We start from the raw sequence: 24,294 nt of genomic DNA, 5'->3' as shown, positions 1-24,294 counted from the left end.
ATGATTTTGTAAGTAATAAACAGTGAAACTATGTGCATTGTGTGTTTTATGCAATCAGATATTGCAGGATATGAAATGTACATTACACCATTTATAATGTAAAGAAAACCTGCCAACTACTCATTCAGTCTTCAAATATGACATTTCATATCTTTATTGACAATAAGGAAACACAACAGCTTTTAATTATTACATCTGGAAAAATGTAAATAAAAAGAAAAGCTGTAATGATTCTTAAGTTAAAGTACAAGTGTTAGGCTCAGACTTCTCAAGGTCCTTGATATGGCCATCTACATTTGTTAGCATCCATGGAGTTGAATCTCTCGGACTGTGACTACACATACAACACAAATTGGCACTAAAAATCAGGGTGAGAATGTTTAGTACTAACGATCAATTAAAGAGGGGTGCTTCAATTACACTGGAATAAATTCATACTGTCTAGTCAGGGTTATGTACACACCAAAAGATGTTCTGGTATGTTTTGAGGTGTTGCACCCTTAAGCTTAGCTGTGCTCAATTTGGTCAAACTTTAGTTGTTTAAAGATAGTTTTTCTCAAAACCAACAAAAAAACAAAAAAAACAGCCTGAAATTTTAGACAATAATAAAGCTTAATTATGGGCATTTAAGAAATATAGCCCCAAAAGGCAAACTGATTTAACACTTAACAAGATATTTAATATGGCCACAAACCTGCAAGAATTGTAAGCTATGAATCCTTTATTCAATTCATGATTAAGAAGTAAGAGCAGGTTTGAGCTGGTTAAAATACAGCAGATTCTACTTTTCACAGAGAAATGAGAATTCCTTTCCACATTTTAAACTTTTGTTTTTGTTTTTAAAAGTGTGCGTATTATGCCTTTTCGTTCTTTTACCTATCACCATTTCTGTTCTTGCGCCTTCTTAGAGTTTAATGTTCCGCCATTCATTCACCGCAGTGGCTTCAGATCCCCAAAGAGTCTCTTACCCAATCTCCATCTGGTCCCTTAGGGCCCAGTCAAAACGGGCCCACAGTCTAATCTAGTCTTCGGCTTTTTTTCTCATTTGGAATTCAACACCAGGGCTTACCCAAGGCTTTTTTTCTCATTTGGAATTCAACACCAGGGCTTACCCAATGACATCACAGGGTTTAGCACAAGGACATCAAGGTGTTACCCACACAGTGGACACCTTCCTATTGGGAGTTGTAGCATTACTAAAGTGGCTGGGCTCAGCTGAGCTGGATTGGCTGGTCCTCGCCGTACTTGCGCAGATATTTGTCATGGTTGTGACTGATAGACCAGAGTGGGGGCAAATAGCGGGGCTGCATGCTGGTCAGGAAGTGCTGTCGCCAGCGGCGCTCCAGCTCCATCAGGCCAGGCAGACCACACTCGGCATATGCCCGCACTACCTTCAGTCCGTGTGACTCAAATCTCTCGTTCAAGATCCTGCAAGGGAAAAAAAAAAGACAGCGATAAGAGCGATAAGTAAATACACTGATGTTTTCACAAATGGTTACAAATTCTTGCTTTAGCTACTGAAGCCTTTAAAGGATTCATTTCATGAACATGTTTATTTTCATTGATCTTTTGAAATAAGAGTTTGATGTTCTATGTAAACATGCACTCAGAATATTCAGAAATCAGTTTCCTCCCCAGTCCAAATCTTTAAGGTTGTGACATCATATCCATAAACGCATTAACATAATAATGCCTATATCAATGACACCCATTAGGGCAATTCTCAATATTTTTTGGCCTACTAATGATATTCAAAATATCTCAGTAATTATGCATTTGCTCTAAAATGATCTTTTAAATCTGAGGAACCATTGCTGCAACCAAACAGCTATTGTAGCCTACTAAAAAGTAAAAATGTAGTTAAAAATAATGAAGGAATGTTTCCTGCAGTTCACTAAATAGACAAAAACAATAATATTAAATTATTTTCATTTATATGCACCAATATACAACCATTCATTGAAATAAAATTATTTACTTACATAATGTATTTTTTTGCGGAAAAAAATAAACATTAATTATATTTATATACACTGTATATATATCTGAGTTACTGTAGACTTTATCAGTTCAAACCAGTCTGCCCATTCTCTGTTGACCTCTCTCATCAACAAGGCGTTTCTGTCCGCAGAACTGCCGCTCACTGGATGAGTAAATTCTAGAGACTGTTGTGCGTGAAAATCCCAGGAGATCAGCAGTTACAGAAATACTCAAACCAGCCCATCTGGCACCAACAACCATGTCACAGTCCAAAATTTTCCCCCATTCTGATGGTCGATGTGAACATTAACTGAAGCTCCTGACCTGTATCTGCATGATTTTATGCACTGCTGCCACACGATTGGCTGATTAGATAATCACATGGATGATTGTTGGTGTCAGATGGGCTGGTTTGAGTATTTCTGTAATTGCTGATCTCCTGGGATTTTCACACACAACAGTCTCTAGAATTTACTCTGAATGGTGCCAAAAACAAAAAACATCCAGTGAGCAACAGTTCTGTGGACGGAAACGTCTTGTTGATGAGAGAGGTCAACGGAGAATGACCAGACTGGTTTGAACTGACAAAGTCTACAGTAACTCAGATAACCGCTCTGTACAATTGTGCTGAGAAGAATAGCGCCTCAGATACAGGTTGGTGCTGTTTTGGTGGCACGAGGGGGACCTACACAATATTAGGCAGGTGGTTTTAATGTTGTGGCTGATCGGTGTGTATATATATATATATATATATATATAATGTTTTATGAACAATGTGTGCAAAAACTACAATTTCACTGACTTATTCTGTGGAAATCATTTAAATATTATTAGCTTACTGAGTTTTTATTATTGTGTAGCCCAGTCAAATTTATTATTGTAATATAATACTGAATTATTATTATTATTTTAAGGAATAGATTTGTTTAATACAATAGTAATATATTTCTGTCGAATTTACATTGAGCTTTTATTTTGGTGGAAAACTGAAATTGCTGTCTTTTTTGGACAGTTTGACAGTGTTCCTTATAATAAATGTGGTGAAAATGTTGTCATCTCCATTTCAATGAAACAGAGTATTTTATATCTTTAAAATAACCTGTAGCCGTTAAATTTTTTTTTGGAATTGTGCAAATGCATGCAAACCGCTCTGAGATCGCTGAAACAGAATATCATGAGCCCTGCGTGTGCACTAGCAGCCTTCTGCGGTTTAATGATTATATGCATATGACCATTTGGCAATTTTTATCTTATTTTGATCAATTGTGCACAATGCGCTCTTAAGAAACATGGTGGCCAAATAAAAAGCACTGTGCTATGCACAATATTGTTTCATTTTGAATCATTAGCAAAATCATTACGAAAATATAGTGAATATTCGATATATCGCCCAGCCCTAGCATCAATTCAGTGTTCAGCGACTTGGCAGTGGTATCGTGACACTACTCGATCTTGTACCATCAAACAAAATTAAGTTATTGTGACCTTTATTCCTACCTGATAAAAAATAAAAAATAATAAATACAAAAAAAGAATTGCAGTAAGTCACTTTAAATGTCTGTCCGACATCTCCTTCCTGTATAAATGGGTTATTATATAATACAATAAGCATCGGACTTTATGTCGACAGTTAAATTCTGGCTTCCAAGACTCCCACCTGGTCTCCAGCGTTGCAGCTCTCTGAAGCATCTCTTGCTTGACCTCCTGATGGCCATTACAGAAGCAGCTCTGGATGATTGAAAGGAGCTCCTCCCGTCTGGATTCTGGCATCCTTTCACTGGCGCTGAGGAGAGCGCGAGCAGCCAAACGTACCCGCTGGCGGTCTGCATCCTCGAGCAGCCTAACGCCTACCTCGCAGCCCTGTGGAGCAGAGTGCTCCTCCACCAACTGTTGCTTCAGGACGCCGTCATGCACATTAGACGCTGCGTGACAGGCAGTGCAGAGCAGCAGGATGTCGTGGGAATTGTGGTTCTTCATTTCAGCAGGGAAGTAGCGCCTGTACTCATGTGGGACAATGTTCTTCCTGGATTACCATGGGAAAACACAGTGGTTGAGACCAAGTGAACAAAGTCCACACTGCAAATTATCTCAAGAAATCTAAAGACTAGTAATCGCTGGTACAGGAAACAGTACCTGAGGTAAGACTCGGCTTTCCCGCACACCACACACAGGTTCTTTTTGGCTGTGAGGTAGTAGTCTTTCTGGGATTCTGGACGGCCCGAGGGCTCAAACAGCAGGCGAACAATGAAGGGGTCTTCACTGACCAACTCTGAGACAAAATCATGTACAAAATCACACTTACTCAGATTTTCATATCTTTTGAATCCATTATTAGCCATAATAAAATGGACACTTGTGGCCTGCAGATTCTGGTGGATTTTGGTTACCAGAAAGGTGGGTCATTTTTTTACCAGGGTTTACTGCCATATTAACATCTGCTCCACAGCTACCCTGCTCTGGACCAGGTTTTGTTTGTGACACTTTGACTCCAATGTAGAGCGTAATTCACAGAGAGATTTACAAATGTTTATATTTATTAACGAGATACAGAATTTCAGCAGATTGAGCTTCAATTTTTATGTTAAAATACTCACTCTTTCAACAGTATAGCCATAAGACAAACAATATGCATGTAAAAAAAATAATTTCTTTTTAAAAACACACGAAAGGTCATTCAAATTGTGGTTACTGAAGATTTTTTTTTTAATTCCGTATTTAACAGTCATCATCAAAATGGTGTTTAAATCAAATGAATTTGTTAAAACTTTAACCAAATGAAAACAATTTTCAACATAACATTGCAGTTTGCTACATGGCCCAGTGTGATAATTAACCCAAAAAAGCTGTGATTTAATTAAATAAATATACAGGTATAGTCTGCATGTGCTGCACGCTTCAGAGCGCTCTGCTCATGTCATCTACTACACACACCGAGAGCATGCATGATGCTAATGTTAAGGTGTTTTCAGTGTATGAGCAGCCGGCTTCACTCATTCTTTTGAAGCACACAGCACATGCAGATTATATATTAATTTAATTAAATCACAGCCTTTTGCAGTTTAATAATCACACTTTTTTTTTTTATAGATTAACATTTATTTTCATCTCAATATGCCAGATTCCAAGACATTCCACATTTTATTGTATATTATAGTATATAGAATTTTTAGGACTGGATTCAGTGATTTCATCTGTGTTTTCTGCATTGTGGAAATCATAGGGCCATAAATGTGGAAACGTATAAGCACACACCATTGAATTATTGAAAATTGATTTACATACCGAGGTGTAAAGGCCGCATCACCACACTATCACCTCAGGGTGTGAATTCATTTTCAAAAAAATCTGCAGTCTGACCTTCATCGTTGTCTTAAGTTTACAACTGAAATGTTTTTGCTGTTAACACTACAGCAGTGTTGGAACGGAAAAAAATTGCACTACATCAATACTTGTACATGTAACAAAACCTTGTCAGTGACACAAACTGTTTTATTATACTTAAATATTTTCCAGGACATATAATAATTTTTCAGGACATTTAGCTATTTCTCTCATTTTCCATGACTGGAAAACGTAATTACAAAATTCCAGGTTTTCCAGGAGGCAGAGAAGGAAACTCGAATTTGTGACTCGGACTCGAGTCGCACTTAAGTCGCAAACAAAATGACTCGCGACTCGACCTCGTAATCATAGACTCGCGAAAAACACTCTGTGTGACTACAGAGTTGGCCAACTCTCCTCTCTCATTTTATGCACTGCTGTTTTCTGTCAAGTGAAATCAAATGGCATACACATCAAAAGTGGAATGAAACGGCGCTATTCGCTGCCCGGAATAAATGGACAAAGCAGCCCGAGCGCAGAGCAGCTGCGCTTACATGTCTCAACCTCATAGCTCACATTACAGCGCTGCGAGGACCAGCGAGATGCACGGCGTGAGTCACAGAAACATTTGAATTCGGCACAGAATTCTCTGGTGCAATCCTCTCGGTGAGCAAACATTAAACCGCCTGACAAAACAGCACTGCCTCTGAGAAAACACAGTGACATGCACAGACATAAATCAGCATACTTTTCACATCACCACCTTTATCAGGAATTATAGTAACACTAACTGCATTGACTGTAGTTTAGGCAGAAATATATTCGTAATAAATATTACTATAGCTCTGTTAAATTTATAATAGGCTACACAAGGGAAGTAAGGTAATATCATTAATTTTTGTTACAATTTTATGTCAATTTATAAGTGTTTTTATTTTAATTTTGTATTTATAGTTTTAAATGTTGTAGGATACTATTTTTCTTTATAAAAAAAAAAATTAAAAAAAATAAAAGCAAAGTTTGTTTTATAGAAATCATGTTACATTTGACCATGATGACAGCAACGGAAGATGCACAGCTTTACTCGAGGACTTACTGGATAGAGGTAGAGCTTTTGTGCATGTGTGTGAGAGTTTTGTTTAAGGGATCGAAAAAGAGAAACTCAGAAAATGAGATCGATCGCTTCTGGGATTACCTTTTTTGTTGTAGCTCTGGTCAGAAGTAACATCGCTTCAAAATCGCCAAGATGTAAGTTTAAGCACTTCTCAGCAGCAGCGAGTGCTGCCATATTTCCGTTGTAAATCTTAACAACTGTTTTTAACCCCACTGAGATTCAGGTGTGCGCTGATATGACAGCTCTGTTTTTCTCTCGCGAGTGTGTGCATTATGCGTATGCATGTCCATGTGTGTTAGAGGGGGAGCACGAGGGTGTTTCCCACAGATATTTCAGATAATATAGACACTGTTGTATTGATCAAGTGTATCTAGCTTTGATACAGCTCAAGCCTCCGTTGCTAGTTCGAAAACGTCACTTTAGAACTAGCAATGGAGGATGTGCTGCTTTTCGGCATTGGAGTAACAAGGTAGTGTGTGCGTGTAAGTGTGGGGGAGACGAGGGTGCTATTTAACCGAAATTGAAATAAATGTAGGATATTATAGACATTGTTTGACGTTCTTAACCAATTTACTTTAACCAATGTCTTTGTTTATATGGTTATTTTGTTTTGGTAGCCTGTAGGGCTCTTTTAAATAACTGAAATAATTTGGCAAAGTAATATGGAACCGTTATGCAGTGAAGACCTGGAACTACTTCATAGCCGTGTGCTTACTTAAATAATTGCACACCTTAGAACATCCGTCAACCAATCAGAATCAAGCATTCAACAGACCCGTGGTATAATAAAAATTATTGTTTTGCATTTTTTGCAAGTGTTATGCAGTGAGCGATGTTGAGAAACTCACATTTTTGCAGAGCCGTTCTTAAGGTGTTTATTACACGTTTGTTGTTTCTCTTTAATGGGGGGCCACACCGTACTCCTTTTGAGATACAATGTTCCGCATTGATTTAGTTCTTGTATCTTTTAAGCCCAGAAATATTTGTGTACTCAATTTTCTGAAGTGTAATTGAGAAAACAAAAAACATCCAGTGAGCATCAGTTCTGCAGATGGAAACGCCTTGTTGATGAGAGAGGTCAACAGAGAATGACCAGACTGGTTTGAACTGATAAAGTCTACGGTAACTAAGATAACCACTCTGTACAATTGTGGTGAGAAGAATATCATCTCAGAATGTTATTCTGAGATGCGGGATGGTGCTGTTTTGGCGGCACGAGGGGGACCTACACAATATTAGACAGGTGGTTTTAATGTTGTGGCTGATCGGTGTATGTGACTAATGTGACTTCTGCAATTGCCTGAAGTATTGTATTGCTCTACACAAGGTAGATACATTTCTATCAGCCAAAAAACTGAATAAAGGCTGAGCATAATTATAAATGATTTTTTTTTTTTAACCATCTCTACCTCTCTGGTAATTTATTATTAAATTTAACACTCTACATCAGGGATCTGTTTTAAAAAAATAATACGATTATATGTTTGAATTTTTCAATCACCTTTTTCCTCATCATTTCTGGAATTTCTGTCAACCTTGGCAATAGTGTGTTCATGCTGCTGAAAAAGTTCTATGTAGGTGTTGATTTGATTGAACAGGGCTGGCAGTAATCAGGCCTGGGTGTGTCTAGTCCAGCTGAACCCCATTATGAAAGCAGTTTCATAGATTTGGGGATTTCATACTGGCCCAGTTGGTATTGGATAACTGTTTTGCTTCAATAAATAACATTATCATTTAAAAACTGTATTGTGTGTTTACTCAGACTTCCTTTGTTTTATGTTAGATTTTGTTTGAATTTTTGAAACAATTTAGTTTGAGATACACACAAAAACTGAAGAAATCAGGATGGGGGCAAATTATTTTTAACAGCACTGTATCAGCTAGCAAGCTGACATTGTGGATAAAATGATCAAATTCAGCCCTGAATAAATGGTACACTGTAAACCCTTATGTTGTCATTACTTAAAAAAATAAAAATAATGACTTGATGTCAAGTTTATAATTTATAATTAATAATAATAATTTATAATTTTATTATCACACATTATACATTTGTACATATACAGTGAAATTCTTTTTTTTCACATATCCCAGCTAAGCTGGGGTCAGAGTGTAGGGTCATCCATGTTACGGCGCCCCTGGAGCAGATAGGGTCAAGGGCCTTGCTCAAGGGCCCAACAGTGGCATCTCGGCAGTACTGGGGCTTGAACCCCCGACCTTCTGATCAGTAACCCAGAGCTTTAACTGCTGAGCCACCACTGTTTTGGGCTCATAACTCATATCTCAGTTGCTTGAATTATGTTTACTTGGTCAAAGGGAACATGTGGGGCATTTACATACTTGTGATTAAGAATTTGAAGAGTTTTTCGCTCTTTTGTAGTATTATTTATGTTGCTTTGTGGAAAATAGTTGTTTGGTGTGATGTCACCATTAGGGTGATTGTGTCCTCTTTGGTCAAGTTGGACCCTGTTATCTCCATTTCTGTTCTTCTTGTGCATGGTAACTGAAGTACAAGCATACATGCATTTCAGTGGAGAAGTTTAATCACCGACCTTGAATCAGTTCTAATCGTTTTTTTAAGCTGTGTTATTGTTTGCCCTAAATTCAAGTCCATTCAAATAAATTAAGTTGAAACAACAACATTCAAATATCAAATCTGAGTTTAACCTACTTACATCTAGTTACCTAACTTAAACTGTTAAAAGTTCATTCTATATGAACACCAAGTTAAGTTAACTTAATTACACTTTACTCAATTCAATTGAGGGAACGAGTTAACTTAGGGTTTTCAGTGTATCCCGCTATTATTTCAAACTAGTTGCAGCTCACTGTATTTGCAAATGACAGTGTTTTAACAGCATTTTGGTGTGTGAATGCAATATGCATTAAACACAGAAAGTAGTCACTTGTGTGAAAAAGATGTGGTACTTTCTATGGAAAAACTCAATTTAAGGTTATTTATACAGCTTAAAAGCAATTTAAATGTTCTATTTTCAGTTCTTAATTTAGGTAGTTGACAAATACTACAACATACCATAGGCATTAACTTGTAAATACACTTTTAAATGATTTTAGGTAAAAATTTCTATGTTTAAGGAAGAGAGTCTGTTGTAACAGGTCACCATTTTTCACCAAATTTTTCCATCTTAGATTTGTTTTCCAGTTAACTGTTTGTTTAGACTAAAACTGAATGTCTAATGATTAAATATGAATGAATAAAAATCTGTTATAGCTAGAAATGAAGAAAAACTTGTCGGACTGAAGAGTACGTACAGCTGTCACCTCTTGACATGTCAACTAATGTTTGGCAAGTGTGTTTGCTACTGTAAAATGAGGACATCAACACAAAATGTACCTCCTATTCCCTTTTCCAGGTACCATTTTGCTTTCTTCTTGTCACATGTGCAGAGTGGCTGGTCATCAGGAGCATGAAGGAAACAGTTATCATAAAGAGGAGATTTCCTAAAGGAATAACAACAAACACCACCACATAAGCTACATTAAAAACAGCCATGTCCCCCCAAAAAATTATGGGTGGGTAAAAATATTGTTTTTTCCGATTAAATCGCGATCTTAATTTGAACAATCTCGATTTCGATTCTTAAATTCCAAGATCGATCTTTTACTTTATGTGCAATCCTCTACTACGAGAGGAAATCACTCACATCTGCAAACAAATTTTGCGCTGTGACTAAAATGTATATATTTGGCAACTGGCTGGTAAATGTTCATAATTCACTCACTAGTGATTGTGTAGTATAGTGGAGGAGTATTCAGTAGCTTTATTTTGTGTGTAGAAGTTGTTCCGTTTAATGTGTGTCCAAAGACAAGATCCACTCGACTCATTTGCCGTTGAATAATATCTCTTTTAATACCCTCTGTTCTTTACAGTCAGTTGTTGATCAAAAACAACAAACCCCACAGATGAGATAAAGCCGTTTGAGGCTCTCTAGATAAAATGTGCTCATCTACAGAACTGCCGGTTTTCTTAAAGAGACAGTACCGGTTTTAGCACGTGTTCAACAAATCAATGTAAATACGTGTACATAGTTAAAATTATTAAATACACATGTATATATGAAATATAATATCTTATTGATACATGGATTTGTTTATTTAAAAGCCAAAATGTGACCAAAATAATTTTCGTAATGTACCTAGTTAAAAGGTCCCCTATATAAGAGAGATTGTTTTTGTACGTAAGCAAAAGGGACATTATAACTGAAATACACCCATATGAATCGAAAAGAAATCGGAATCGAAAGCTTGTGAATCGGGAAATCTGTATCAATACCCATCCCTAAAAAAAATATTATGTTCATAATGTTTGTGTTCTACCACGGCCAAATTTTCAAGAACAAACATCAATCTTATTACTTCATTGTTTTTATAATTGTATAAAATGTGAGTGATACTTGTCTTTGTGAAACTCACAGCACAATGCTACAGTGCTGTGGGTGACTGCCAGGGTGTTGCTATGTAATTGCTAAGGTGTTCTTTTTTTTTACTGCGTTTCTGTGCAGTTGTTCGGGGTGGTTGCTAGGCCATTGTTACTGTATGTGGTCACTAGGGTGTAATGGATAGTTTCTTACTAGCCCAAGTCAAAAGAGACCACCACTAAGCCTCTATGATATTCTTGGCCTGTATTCACAAAATCTTATGGCTAAAATTAGCTACTAACTCTGAAATTTAGGCGCTACAAAAATTATGGGTGTGTCACTTCTAATTTTAGGACTCAGGCCCTGATCTCTAGATATGGCTTAAGTCAATGTAAGCTTATGGCATTTTTCACCCTTTTTATTGGCCACCGGACAAAACTCGCACAAGACTGTGTACTTATGTCTCTTTTATGAGGGAATTAACTACAATCCCATGAAGCATTGCGAATGATGTAACTGAAATAAAAACTATGGAAAAAATAAAACTATTGATTTAAGTTGTTGATTAAAAGTTTAGAAACAATATTTTACATTTTATTGCATAACATTTAGATATTTATAAATATACAAGTAGTGCGAGAGTGTAAGGAGAGGGACTTGATCGCATAATTCACAGTGCATTATGGGAGTGTGCGGTCGCTGCAGAGCTCTTTGGCGCACTTTGTTTGCCTCGATTCCCTGATTGGTGGGTCTTTCTCTGCAGGATCATGGGTACTATAGTTCTTCACCAGGAATTCTGCCATTAAACACAATTTCTAAAAAACTGAAGTTGAAATAACGCGGCCTGCTGGCTTCAATAGAAGCATACCATCGATTAACTACCTCAGAGCTCATGGTAGTCTTTAAAGGTTTATAAATTATCTTCAATTCATTGTATTACCTGGCAGAATATCCAACTCCTAGTGGTTTGCATTTGTTCTGCCGCGGGTCTGGAACTTGCTGGTCTCCAGACTCAGGACTCTCCGCGGTGGACTTCCTGCTTCGTCGTCTCCTCTCCCTTTCTTCCTCTCCTCCACAGTGCCCTCTGAAGGGTACATCCACCAATCCCTGGCAGCGAGATGTCAGCTGCCCCAACACAGTTTCACCCACAGTGGGAAGGCAGGGCTCTGCGTTCAGCCCCAGCAGGTGAAAGAAAAGGGCGATAGAGATCATGGCATCCCGTGCTGCATACGTAATCTGGTGAATACAGTATAAAAGTGAGTTTAGGGTAATGACACTGTGTTCTTGCAGTTCTCAACTCCACTACACAGCGTCTACAAGTTGTGGTGATGATATATGATTCACCTGTTCCTTTGTTAGCACGTCTGCCTCCCAGTCGCTGCAGCGCAGTTCTAGCGAGTTATCCAGTGTAACATTCAGCAGGTCTGCAGCCAGGGATTTCAAACTCAAGCCGTTATTCAGCACTGCTTGCCTGAAAACCAAAATCAAAACATGCAACTGGACAACATAGAAAGGACCCACATTTGGGCACTTAAGTCACACTTTAGTGTATGAATGCCAATGCATTAGATAACAAATTATCAAAACAAGTGACATCTGCAAACAAATGATGCTGGAGCTTTACTCAGAACTTCACTTTTACTTAATAAATGTATGAAGCCAGTTCCCCTAATGTTCACAGAAGTTTCCTAACTCTAAACATGTTTAACTAACATTTGAAAACATATGAATATATCTACTGTATCAAGTGTTGGGGAGTAACATTACATGTAATCAAGACTACATAATCAGATTACAAAAACTCTCAAGTACTATTAGATTACATTCTAAAATGTGTGTAATCAGATTAGTTAGTTTTGATGGATTACATGTTGATTGCATGAAGTATCAGCCAATAGCAATAACTAGTGCACAATTTAATGATTGTGCCGATTTGATCTAATTATAATAAAATTACAATTACATCATTAAAATGTAAAATATTTAATAATTAATCTATGCATCATCTAGCCATGTGTGCATGTACCAGAATCGATACACTGGATTTAAACGAAACAATACGCTGTCTGGCATCCATTCCTGTCGGCCATGACACGTGCTCCAATCCCCTACCTTCACATCTAATTTGCACCGGGGGTGCAGGTACCGGCTGAGTTCGATGCGTCACCAGACCCCCGCAGCTCTGCTCCTGGACCTGTGAGCCCATTGTACAAAGGAGCCTCAGTCTGTTCCTGGCAAGCAACAGATGCCCTAATCCTATACATATGGAGCCTGTAAGGCTGGGTAGCCTTCCAGGGGCAATGTATGGCACCTTTCACCCATCTCGCACCTCACTGGGCGCCAGTGTGCAAGCAAGGAGATAAAGCCGGCTCCCCGAGGAGAGGTGCCTCTGCATTTTAATGGCAGCCTTGACGAGGCTCTATTCACATCAGTTGTGCCTCATCACCTGCTGCCCAAACGAAGCTCTTTAAGTTGCACCTCTCCTCTCTCCTGCCCACTCCCTTTGTGAGCCTGGTTGATGGATGGCACTAAGAGGCGGGGTGACAATGATGAGAGGGGTGGGGCGGGTCGTTCCGCCACACATGGTGTCAGTTTTTAATGACCCTCTATGCATCATTTTTAAAAAGCGACTGACAAATGGCAAGTTGCAGTTTCATTTCATGTTTACTAATGGAGGAGGCTGATTGCGCCCCCTTTAGTGAGCCGTCGGCGCCCCCCTTTAAATGGCGCCCCAATGTGTTGCATACCTTGCACCTCTGACCACACCTTAAGACATCGTTCGGGGTTTTATCTCAAGACATTTTCTGGTTTTCATCCCTAAAATGCTCGTGAAAGGAACAACTTTCTTCCGCCACGGATTCAGTGTGTTGTTTCGATACAGTCCGAGCCTTCGTTGCTAGTTCGAAAACGTCACTTTAGAACTAGCAACGAAGGATGTACTGCTTTTCAGCATTGGAGTAACAAGGTAAGGCATTTGTGTGTGCACGCATGTGCGTTTTATTTGTTTTATGGCTATTTCCCTCTAGAAAGATGTGTTCTTTGTGTGTTATTTTGAAGTACGCGCTCTTTTTAGCTGATCAAATTCAGTTCAGACTGCAAGCTCACAACTTGGGTATCATTCATTTTCTGTGGCGCTGAGGATTCAGTAGAGGCGGAGGACTGCTGCTGAGAAGCAGTGCAGGAAACGCTGTTCCAAGTATTAAAAAAATTACAGCTTTTACTAGTTGAAATTCCATTTTTGATGTAAAGAGTCTGTATTCCCACGAGTAATGACGTCATTTTATAAATCAACCGTTTGATTTAAATTGATTTAAATCGATATAAATCGTACCGTTTTTACTAGTGTAAACCAAATAAATTATAAGGTTACAGTTTCACTAGTAGTACTTCCATTACTGATCTCAAGAATTTGCATTTTAACTAGTGTAAACTGAATTATAGATATCCATAATCTATATCCTGCACAATTAAATGTCGAAAGGGTTTGCAATAAATGGGATGTGTTTAGTTTTAAAGTTAGTGACATTTGTATTACCAGATGGGTTGCATTTTTCAATCAGTCGTGTTCAACTTATATAAAAGAATTAATATTTGTGACGAGGAGGAGGGCGTGGCCGGGCTGTGATGGAGCATGGCTGGCACTGAATCAGCTGATCAGTAGGAGAGCGAGATAAAGGGGCGGCCGGAGGTGCCGGTTTGGGAGAGAGAGATGCACGTGGCCGCGTTGCATGTGTGTCTGTGTCCTTATGTTTTATGTTGTTTTAAGTTCATTTATATCATTAAAGTTTGTTTACTGTTCAGCCGGTTCCCGCCTCCTCCTTGACTGTCCTTAGACTGTTACAGTGGTGCCGAAACATGGGAGGGAGGAGGGATGTGCTATCGCGGAGTCCTCGCCGCTGCCATCCGCCAGGGGAGCAGCCGCGGCCGTCTGCTTGGGGACGGAGGGGTTGCTGCCAGCCGCCGAGAGCTGGAGGAACCACGGCCATCTGCCGAGAAGGAGAGGAGCGGTTCCATATGCAAGGGGCCGGAGGACTTGCTGCTGTCCGCTGGGGGAGGAGTGATTGAGGACTGGGCGACAGCATGTTTGGGAGCGGGCTAGCAAGTTCTTTTCTCTCTCTCTCTGTGTGTGTCTCCACTCACCATTTCCCACTCCCCCCAGGTTCACAGGAGGTAGGGTGGGCCACTGGCTGACAGAACGGTCGGAAGGGCAGCGTCTCCCCCCCATTCGTTTTCTGTTTCGTTCCTTAAACCATTTTAAGTCCCTGTTGCCATTTCTAATAATTTTGACAGGTTTCTCACGACTTACAACTGTAGCATTACCTCTGTCTGAGGGCCAGATAGCGCAGGTCCACAGTGCATTGCAGAGTCAGACCATGATCATGAGCCAGATGCTTTCCATCCTCATAACAACCCACCCCCACCTTCAGTACATGAGGGTCAGACAGGACCCCCATGAGGCCCTTCGGCAGAGGAAGCTGTGCTTCTCGAAATGACAGCAGTCGCACCAGCACACAGCGGCCAGAGAACGTCGCCAACTGGAGTAAAGATACTGCAGATGCTTTGCCTTTGGCGGACACCTGCGAGAGAGAGAACACATAGTGAAGGAATGTACTGTTAGGAACAAGCCATTTCATTTCATCACGTTCAGAACCAGTCTTACACGTATGCTTTTTACCCATTCACAGTCCAGGCCCAAAACCGGACACACGGACAGATCCTTTTGGAATGCGGGCCAGAATGTCTCCCACTGCTCTGAAGAGCTCACGACCACCGGTGACACCTCTAACAGCATACTAACGGGCGGCACAGGTACAGGCTTTGGGGTTGGTTCTAGCACTGACAGCTCTGGTCTTGCAGGCTGCGATTGGGTGATGTCCACTTCCAGCTGGGCTTGTACGGGCTCAGCTGCAGCGGGACTCTTTAGAGCCTCTCTCTTTTGAGTGCGGATGCTGCGCCACAGAAACAGACCACCAAGTGTGGCTCCTAACATGGTGGCCACAGCTGCAGTGAACTTGCTCTGCCTGGACATGTTTGAAGCTCCACCAACCACCCACTAAAATCAAACATTTAAAAGTATTTTCTTAATCCAGTTACCATAACTTCTGTCAAAATACCATAGTTATTATTAGTGTTCCACTGATGGCTGAAATAACGCAGAGATTATAAACCAATTATATTCTTCTCACCACAATTGTACAGAGCAGTTATCTGAGTTATCGAAGACTTTGTCAGTTCGAACCAGTCTGGCCATTCTCCGTTGACCTCTCTCATCAACAAGGCATTTGCATCCACAGAACTGCCACTCACTGGATGTTTTTTGGTTTTGGCACCATTCGGAGTAAATTCTAGAGACTGTTGTGTGTGAAAATCCCAGGAGATCAGCAGTTACAGAAATGCTCGAAACCAGCCTGTCTGACACCAACAATCATGCCACGCTCCAAATCACTGAGATCAAATTTTTTCCCCATTCTGATGGTTGATGTGAACATTAACTGAAGCTCCTGACCCGTATCTGCATGATTGTATGCACTGCTGCCACATGATTGGCTGATTAGATAATCACATGGATGATTGTTGGTGTCAGACGGGCTGGTTTGAGTATTTCTGTAACTGCTGATCTCCTGGGATTTTCACACACAACAGTTTCTAGAATTTACTCTGAATGGTGTCAAAAACAAAAAACTTCCAGTGAGCGGCAGTTCTGTGGATGGAAATGCCTTGTTGATGAGAGAGGTCAACAGAGAATGGCAAGACTGGTTTGAACTGACAGAGTCTACGATAACTCAGATAACCACTCTGTACAATTGTGGTGAGAAGAATAGCATCTCAGAATGCTATTCTGAGATTCAGGTTTGCGCTGTTTTGGCAGCATGAGGGGGACATGCACAATATTAGGCAGGTGGTTTTAATGTTGTGGCTGATCGGTGTATAAGGGCTATGCAATGGTGGTCAACTAATTGCCTAGTTGTCCAACAACTGATGAGTCGATTAGTGGGGTCAACTACTAACATTAGAATTTTTAATGGAGGTGGTTTTCAACGGGAGACGAAATTCTCAAATTAATTGAAACGCAACTTCTTAGAGAGCTTTTGCGTGATTATAGCTTACTGTGCTTAAAAGTTAATAATCGTCAGCACAGTAAATCCCTCAGCTAAAAGTTTAGTCTCTTTAATACTTCAAGTTTTGTCCATTTATGCACCTCTACTGTTTCAGCCATCAAAGCGGAGCATCAACAATACATTTCAAGACGATCACTGCCAGACGTTAAATCCCCTGCTCTGAGTAATGTTCCCATATTTGTGAGGTGCTGTGGAGTGATCCAAGTCTTATGCTGATTCTGTCCAACACTGCTTAAATATTTGCAGTTAGAAAAGTTAAACTGCTTGATGCTTGATGTTGTGAACTTGGTGTACCCACATTGTTCTGCACTTTTGAATGTGCAGCGAGGATAATCCTGAAGCACTCCAGTTATTTTGAAGAGCGTTATTCTGCGTTCAGGATGTGCAGAAGCGGTTTTGTGCCTCTCTTTATTGGAGCCTTTCTAATTTTTCTTTGATAGTTTTGTGGTTAGCACTTTAATTTACAGTACTGTTCTACATTTACGTACTATATAATTATAACTACAGTAATTACTAGGTACTAACCCTAAACCTAACCCCAACCCCAACCCGTATTAAGAACATGTAGTTACCTAATATTACTCAGTACTTTCATGGGTAAGTACACTGTAAAATAAAGTGCAACCATTGTGCTATAAGTTGTTTTAGTTATTTAGCCTATTTATTTGTTGAATATCCTTTAGTTACCTTGTTGAAGTGCTGCATTTAGCATCCATATAATGTATACTGCTCAGCTGATTAACACAATTATGTTAGATACATACTGTATGCTTGTACAATGTCACTGATTACAAACATTTGAAGTAAGCTTCAACTTGTCTCATTTTTCAAACGAGTTATCATGCAAAAGTATTTTTCACTGTAAAGTGACGTCACTGACGGAGCTTCTCCGTGCTCACCGCATATATTAAACTAATCAAAAATAAAATTAGTTGTCAATGATTTATTGTTATTATTGATTAAATGTTGCAGCACGTTATATACAGCTTATATATACACATTACTCACACACGTACAGGTGTGAAAAAGTATTTAAAATTCTTCTGTTTTTGTGTGTATCTCATACTAAATTGTTTCAAACATTCAAACAAAATCTAACATAAAACAAAGGAAATCTGAGTAAACACACAATACAGTTTTTAAATGATAATGTTATTTATTGAAGCAAAACAGGTTATCCAATACCAACTGGGCCAGTATGAAAAAGTGTTTGCACCCTTAGTTACTAAATCCCCAAATCTATGAAACTGCTTTCGTAATGGGGTTCAGCTGGACTAGACACACCCAGGCCTGATTACTGCCAGCCCTGTTCAATCAAATCAACACCTACATAGAACTTTTTCAACAGCATGAACACACTATGCCAAGGCCGAAAGAAATTCCAGAAATGATGAGGAAAAAGGTAATTGAAATACGTCAGTCTGGGAAGGGTTACAAAGCTATTTCAAAGGCTCTGGGACTCCAAAGAACCACAGTGAGAGCCATTATCTCCAAATGGAGAAAAATTGGCACAGTAGTGAACCTTCCCAGAAGTGGCTGACCTTCCAAATTTCCTCCAAAAGCACAGCGACGACTCATCCAGGAAGTCACAAAAAAGCCAAGGACAGCTTCCAAGGAACTGCAGGCCTCTCTCGCATGAATAAAGGTCACTGTTCATGACCCCGGCTAAAAATTCCATCCATGGAAGAGTGGCGAGGCGAAAACCACTCCTAACTCAGAAGAACATTAAAAGGCTCGTCTGAATTATGCCAAAACACACCTTGATGATTCTCAAACATTTGGAAGAATGTTCTGTGGACTGATGATTCGAAAGTGGAGCTGTTTGGAAGACAGGGGTCCCATTACATCTGGCGTAAATCAAACACAGAATTCCACAAAAAGAACATCATACCTATGGTCAAGCATGGTGGTGGTAGTGTGATGGTGTGGGGGATGCTTTGCTGCTTCAGGGCCAGTGCAACTTGCAATAATTGAGAAACATGAATTCTGCTCTCTACCAGAAAATCCTAAAGGAGAACATCCGGTCATCAGTCCGTGAGTTGAAGCTCAAGCACAACTAGATTATGCAGCATGACAGTGATACCAAAAATAGGAGTAATTCCACCTCTGAAAGGCTCAAAAGCAACAAAATTTTAGTTTTGGAGTGGTCTAGTCAAAGTCCTGACTTGAACCCGACTGAGATGCTGTGGAAGGCACTTAAACGGGCAGTTCATGCAAAGAAGAATGGGACAAAATTCCACCACAGCGTTGTGAAAGACTGATCTCCAGTTATCGGAAGCATTTGGTTGCAATTGTTGTTGTTAAAGGTGGCAAAACCAGCTATTAAGTTTAAGGGGTCAGTCAGTTTTTCCATAAGGGTGATAGAGGTGCTGGATAACTTTTTTTGCTTCAATAATAAAACAATAATAATATTTGAAAACTGTATTTTGTGTTTACTCAGGTTGCCTTTGTTTTATGTTATATCTTGTTTGAAGATCTAAAACAATTTCATATGAGAAATACACAAAATCAGGAATCACACTTTCACAGTACTGTATGGCTGTTTTCTACGAAAACACAAGATAGGTAATGTCTGATTATAACTCAAGGTAAAACTGGCCGTCATTCCCAATCCAGCTGTAATTTTGCAAAATTATACAAAAAGGGTTAAAAAAGATTATTTAATTGTGTGTATACTAGGGCTGAATGATTAGTCGACGTTATCGACAACGTCGACAATAAAAATTGTCGACAATTTCCCCATTGTCGAATAGTCATTTGATCTCATTTAACGTAACATGAGATCAGATTAAACTCTAATGATGACGCGCGAGAGCAGCACTGCAGCTTGCGCCTGACTGAGGAGAGGATGAAAACAGCTCACTGTACAAATGCACTCTAAACTTTCCAAACAGCTTCAGGTGATGTAGATCGCTAAAGTATGAGGGAATTATAATGCAAAAATACAAAATAAGGAAATACAGAAGCACTCTCGTTGTGGAATAAGCAGAGCCGGAGCTCTTTAAAGGAAACATCCCGGCGTTACATCTTTAGTGCAGTTATATTTAATGCGTTATAGCTTTATTAAAGTTCAAATAATACGGAAGCAGATCATGTAAATAACTACAAACTCTGAAACTGGCATTCCTCTGTGCGGTCAGCGCCTCTACTATGAGTTGCGCTAATGTCCCGATCTAAGGGGGAAGAGATTGAAACTGTTTTGGCTTATTTTCCCATATAAATATCTAAAACTCATTTAGAACAATATACATTTACTTTAGCAGCTATACTGCAGAAGAAAAAATTGTTATCTGAGAATGTTGAATATAATATTAAAAATACAAATATTTTAAAATATCTACAAATCCTTTAAAAAAGATGCATTCACCTGAGAAGCAGCATATAAGATATTTAGACTTGCTTTTAGAGAATAGATCTTGAATATAAGTATATTTAGTCTTTACTGCACTCACAGAAGTATAAACAAGTGAAAAAATACAGTTATATACAAAATACACTTATATTTAAGATACATTCTCCTAAAGCAAGTCTAAATATCTTATATGTTGCTTCTCAAGTAAATGTATCTTGTTTTAAGGATTTCTAGACAATTTTAAATGGAAAACAAGACAAAAACTCTTGATAATAGGATTTTTTGCAGTGAATTTTTTACTGAATTAAACTTAAAAGTATTTTTTCCTTTAATTCAGTGAATGTCATTTAGAGGTATTTTTAAAAGATGATTTTGTCCTCTTTGTTGTTAGTAAGCACGTTTAATACAACCTTTTAAGTCAGGGCACAAGCTGAATAATCTGTTAAGAGCTAATGATTAATCATTGCAATAATCGCCAAATAATCATTCTAATAATCGTTAGATTAATCGATTATCAAAATAATCTTTAGTTGCAGCCCTAGTGTGTACAGGATACATCAAATTAGCCTAGGCAAGACAAAGGTATATTTCGAGAGTCAGCCATTTAATTTAAAACAAAAAATGTTAAAAATGTCATTTCCAGGGGCCTGGGTAGCTCAGAGAGTACTGACGCTGACTACTACCCCTGGAATCGCGAGTTTGAATCCAGGGTGTGCTGAGTGACCCCAGCCAGGTCTGCTAAGCAACCAAATTGGCCCGGTTGCTTGGGAGGTTAGAGTCACATGGGGTAACCTCCTCGTGGTCACGATTAGGGGTTCTTGCTCTCAATGGGGTGCATGGTAAGTTGTGCGTGGATCGCGGAGAGTAGCATGAGTCTCCACATGCCGTGAGTCTCCGCGGTGTCATGCACAACAAGCCACGTGATAAGATGCGCAGATTGACGGTCTCAGAAGCGGAGGCAACTGAGACTTGTCCTCCTCCACCCGGATTGAGGTGAGTAACCACACCACCACGAGGACCTACTAAGTACTGGGAACTGGGCATTCCAAATTGGGAGAAAAAAGGGGATTTAAAAATAAATAAAATAAAATAATTTCCAACAGCGTAATTTCCAACACAGAATTCTTTTAAACACAAAACAGAATTTGAGGAATAGTGGAAATGACACTGTGGTGGGAATTTTCATGACTTTCAGAAAAAAACGGCATACATCTCCTGTGTTGCATGTACATACACTGTTGGACATTGTTAGTAGAAAAATTAAAAATCATTGTATGGAAAATGCTTTAACGAGCTTTCTAAAAATCCACAGTGCTAAAAGTGCCTGAAGTTGAAGAAACGACCATACAGTATATTTAGAGTGTTTACTTCAAGATGGCAAAAGATATGTACAGAAACTGAAAGAACACTCAATTTACACAATTTTCACATTCTCCAAGTTTCACAATAAGATTTATTTTATTTTTATTATCAAGCAAGGGCGTAGCCAGGAAATTACTTTTGGGTGGGCCTCAATAAAAATGGGTGGGCCAAGTTTTCACCCAAATTTTCCATAACAACGATGTAGTGGTGCATTCAAAAAGTTCTTTCACACTTTCAGAATCAGAATTTATGCATATTAAAACTATTTTATAAATATATATTTGAAGTCAAAAAATAATATCTAATATTCTGCTTTGGCTACACCACTGCTGACAAGGCTGTCAATACATTTTGGAACTGATTCATGGGAGAAGTAACACTTCTGAAACATTTCTGTTATCGACTGATACAAATCTCAAAATACCAGCTGATCATTCGATCTCTCTATTAGTTACTATAGCTTGTCACTACCGTAAAATGATATTAGTATGGGATCATTCAAACAATGTAAGCAGTTTTCAAGATCTTCATGCTTATTTTTTATGACTGGTGGCTAACTTTTTATTGTAGTAACTGTAGTAAATATAGTATTATTTTAGTAGAAACTATGGATACCATTTATGTATGGGTGTAATCCTTAAACAGAACAGACCAGCAAAACTTGCCTTGCTGAACATATTACCTTATGAGCTGGTTATTAATAGTATTAATAATGAACGTTAATAATCAATTGATTATCCTTTAGTCATTGAAGGGTTTCCAAATATATTGTGTTTGTAAAATGATCAGTATTTAAAGATTTCAGATTTGCGTCTAAACTGATCAGTTTGATGAAAAGCTCATGTTTACAGTAAGTTCACACATGAAACAGCATGAAATCACATAAATAAATCACTTCAATCACTGTATGTTTGTATACATGCCAGTGATGTGCTGCTGGTTCACTGTTGTAGCTCTCATACATACATACATATATATATACCACTGCCGTCTATCACGTCATTCTTTAGTAAATGCTGTGGATGATACACATACCTGCAGACTCGGTTGATCTCACAGCTGAACAAGTAAACAGTGAGCGGACACCTGCGCACACACTCACACGTTTATGATGATGAACAGCTGCAGAGCTTCTGCTTCTGCTGTTTTATCACATCAGCGCTCACAGAGAACACGCACGCCACAGCGACACCTCTGTCGGAGAACAGGAACTGCGGGAATCACACGTAGAAATATTTCACCAAGCTTGTTTTTGGGCAATTAGACGTTTTTCATTGTAACTAGAAATGCACCAGGATGCTTTATTTTCGCTTTTGCTTGTATTTTTATTTCAAAATACTCATTTCATAATTAGTGTGTTTGTGTAACAATGTGTGTTAACAAGATTTAAGTGTGATAAAATCGCTTACTACTCTTTTCTGTGTAAAGTTATATCCAGTTTTACAACTACGTTGCCATGACGACGTAACACCGTAAACTCCAAAACGACCATAAAAATGACAATTTGAACAAACTTTTTTTTTTTTTTACAGCTCAAATAATACGAGTTTTAACAGAATAATTAACGTAAGTGCTTTTATAAAATTATAAACCCTCCTTTTAAGTGCCTCACTGTAACCTCGATTTTTTTTAAAAGAAAAAATAAATAATAATAATAATAATAATAATAATAATAATAATAATAATAATAATAATATTATATATATATATATATATATATATATATATATATATATATATATATATACATACAGGTGCTGGTCATATAATTAGAATATCATCAAAAAGTTGATTTATTTCACTAATTCCATTCAAAAAGTGAAACTTGTATATTATATTCATTCATTACACACAAACTGATATATTTCAAATGTTTATTTCTCTTAATTTTGATGATTATAACTGACAACTAAGGAAAATCCCAAATTCAGTATCTCAGAAAATTAGAATATTGTGAAAAGGTTCAATATTGAAGACACCTGGTGCCACACTCTAATCAGCTAATTAACTCAAAACACCTGCAAAGGCCTTTAAATGGTCTCTCAGTCTAGTTCTGTACGCTACACAATCATGGGGAAGACTGCTGACTTGACAGTTGTCCAAAAGACGGCCACTGACACGTTGCACAAGGAGGGCAAGACACAAAAGGTCATTGCAAAAGAGGCTGGCTGTTCACAGAGCTCTGTGTCCAAGCACATTAATAGAGAGGCGAAGGGAAGGAAAAGATGTGGTTGAAAAAAGTGTACAAGCAATAGGGATAACCGCACCCTGGAGAGGATTGTGAAACAAAACCCATTCAAAAATGTGGGGGAGAACCACTACGCACAGACGTATGCAAGACATGGGTTTCGGCTGTCGCATTCCTTGTGTCAAGCCACTCTTGAACAACAGACAGCGTCTGAAGAGTCTCGCCTGGGCTAAAGACAAAAAGGACTGGACTGCTGCTGAGTGGTCCCAAGTTATGTTCTCTGATGAAAGTACATTTTGCATTTCCTTTGGAAATCAGGGTCCCAGAGTCTGGAGGAAGAGAGGAGAGGCACACAATCCACGTTGCTTGAGGTCCAGTGTAAAGTTTCCACAGTCAGTGATGGTTTGGGGTGTTTTCTGAGGTCCAAGGTCAACGCAGCCGTATACCAGGAAGTTTTAGAGCACTTCATGCTTCCTGCT

At 38.8% G+C, this 24,294-nt stretch overlaps 1 protein-coding gene across 1 annotated transcript; it reads right to left on the bottom strand.

Annotated features, from left to right (window-relative positions):
- Nucleotides 1–20: 20 nt before the first annotated feature.
- On the bottom strand, nt 21–22,797 carry LOC127410951 (exonuclease 3'-5' domain-containing protein 2-like). Its single transcript, XM_051646239.1, has 9 exons — nt 22,663–22,797; nt 15,455–15,847; nt 15,115–15,371; nt 12,139–12,265; nt 11,735–12,030; nt 9,771–9,877; nt 4,114–4,249; nt 3,638–4,003; nt 21–1,428 (listed from the first exon to the last, which is right to left on the bottom strand). The coding sequence occupies exons 2-9, from the start codon at nt 15,821–15,823 to the stop codon at nt 1,212–1,214; spliced, it is 1,875 nt and encodes a 624-aa protein (XP_051502199.1). The 5' UTR covers nt 15,824–15,847; nt 22,663–22,797; the 3' UTR covers nt 21–1,211.
- Nucleotides 22,798–24,294: the final 1,497 nt, after the last annotated feature.

The sequence above is a fragment of the Myxocyprinus asiaticus genome, chromosome 20, assembly GCF_019703515.2.
Source record: "Myxocyprinus asiaticus isolate MX2 ecotype Aquarium Trade chromosome 20, UBuf_Myxa_2, whole genome shotgun sequence".
Lineage (NCBI taxonomy): Eukaryota > Metazoa > Chordata > Actinopteri > Cypriniformes > Catostomidae > Myxocyprinus > Myxocyprinus asiaticus.
This window is presented reverse-complemented; position numbering and strand designations above follow the sequence as displayed.

Coding starts and splice junctions, on each gene's coding strand:
- LOC127410951 (XM_051646239.1), bottom strand. CDS start 15,823: ATGTCCAGGCAGAGCAAGTTCACTGCAGCTGTGGCCACCATGTTAGGA. Junction 15,372..15,454: donor AATGGGTAAAAAGCATACGT/GTAAGACTGGTT, acceptor TCTCTCTCGCAG/GTGTCCGCCAAAGGCAAAGC. Junction 1,429..3,637: donor GCTGCAACGCTGGAGACCAG/GTGGGAGTCTTG, acceptor TTTCCCTTGCAG/GATCTTGAACGAGAGATTTG.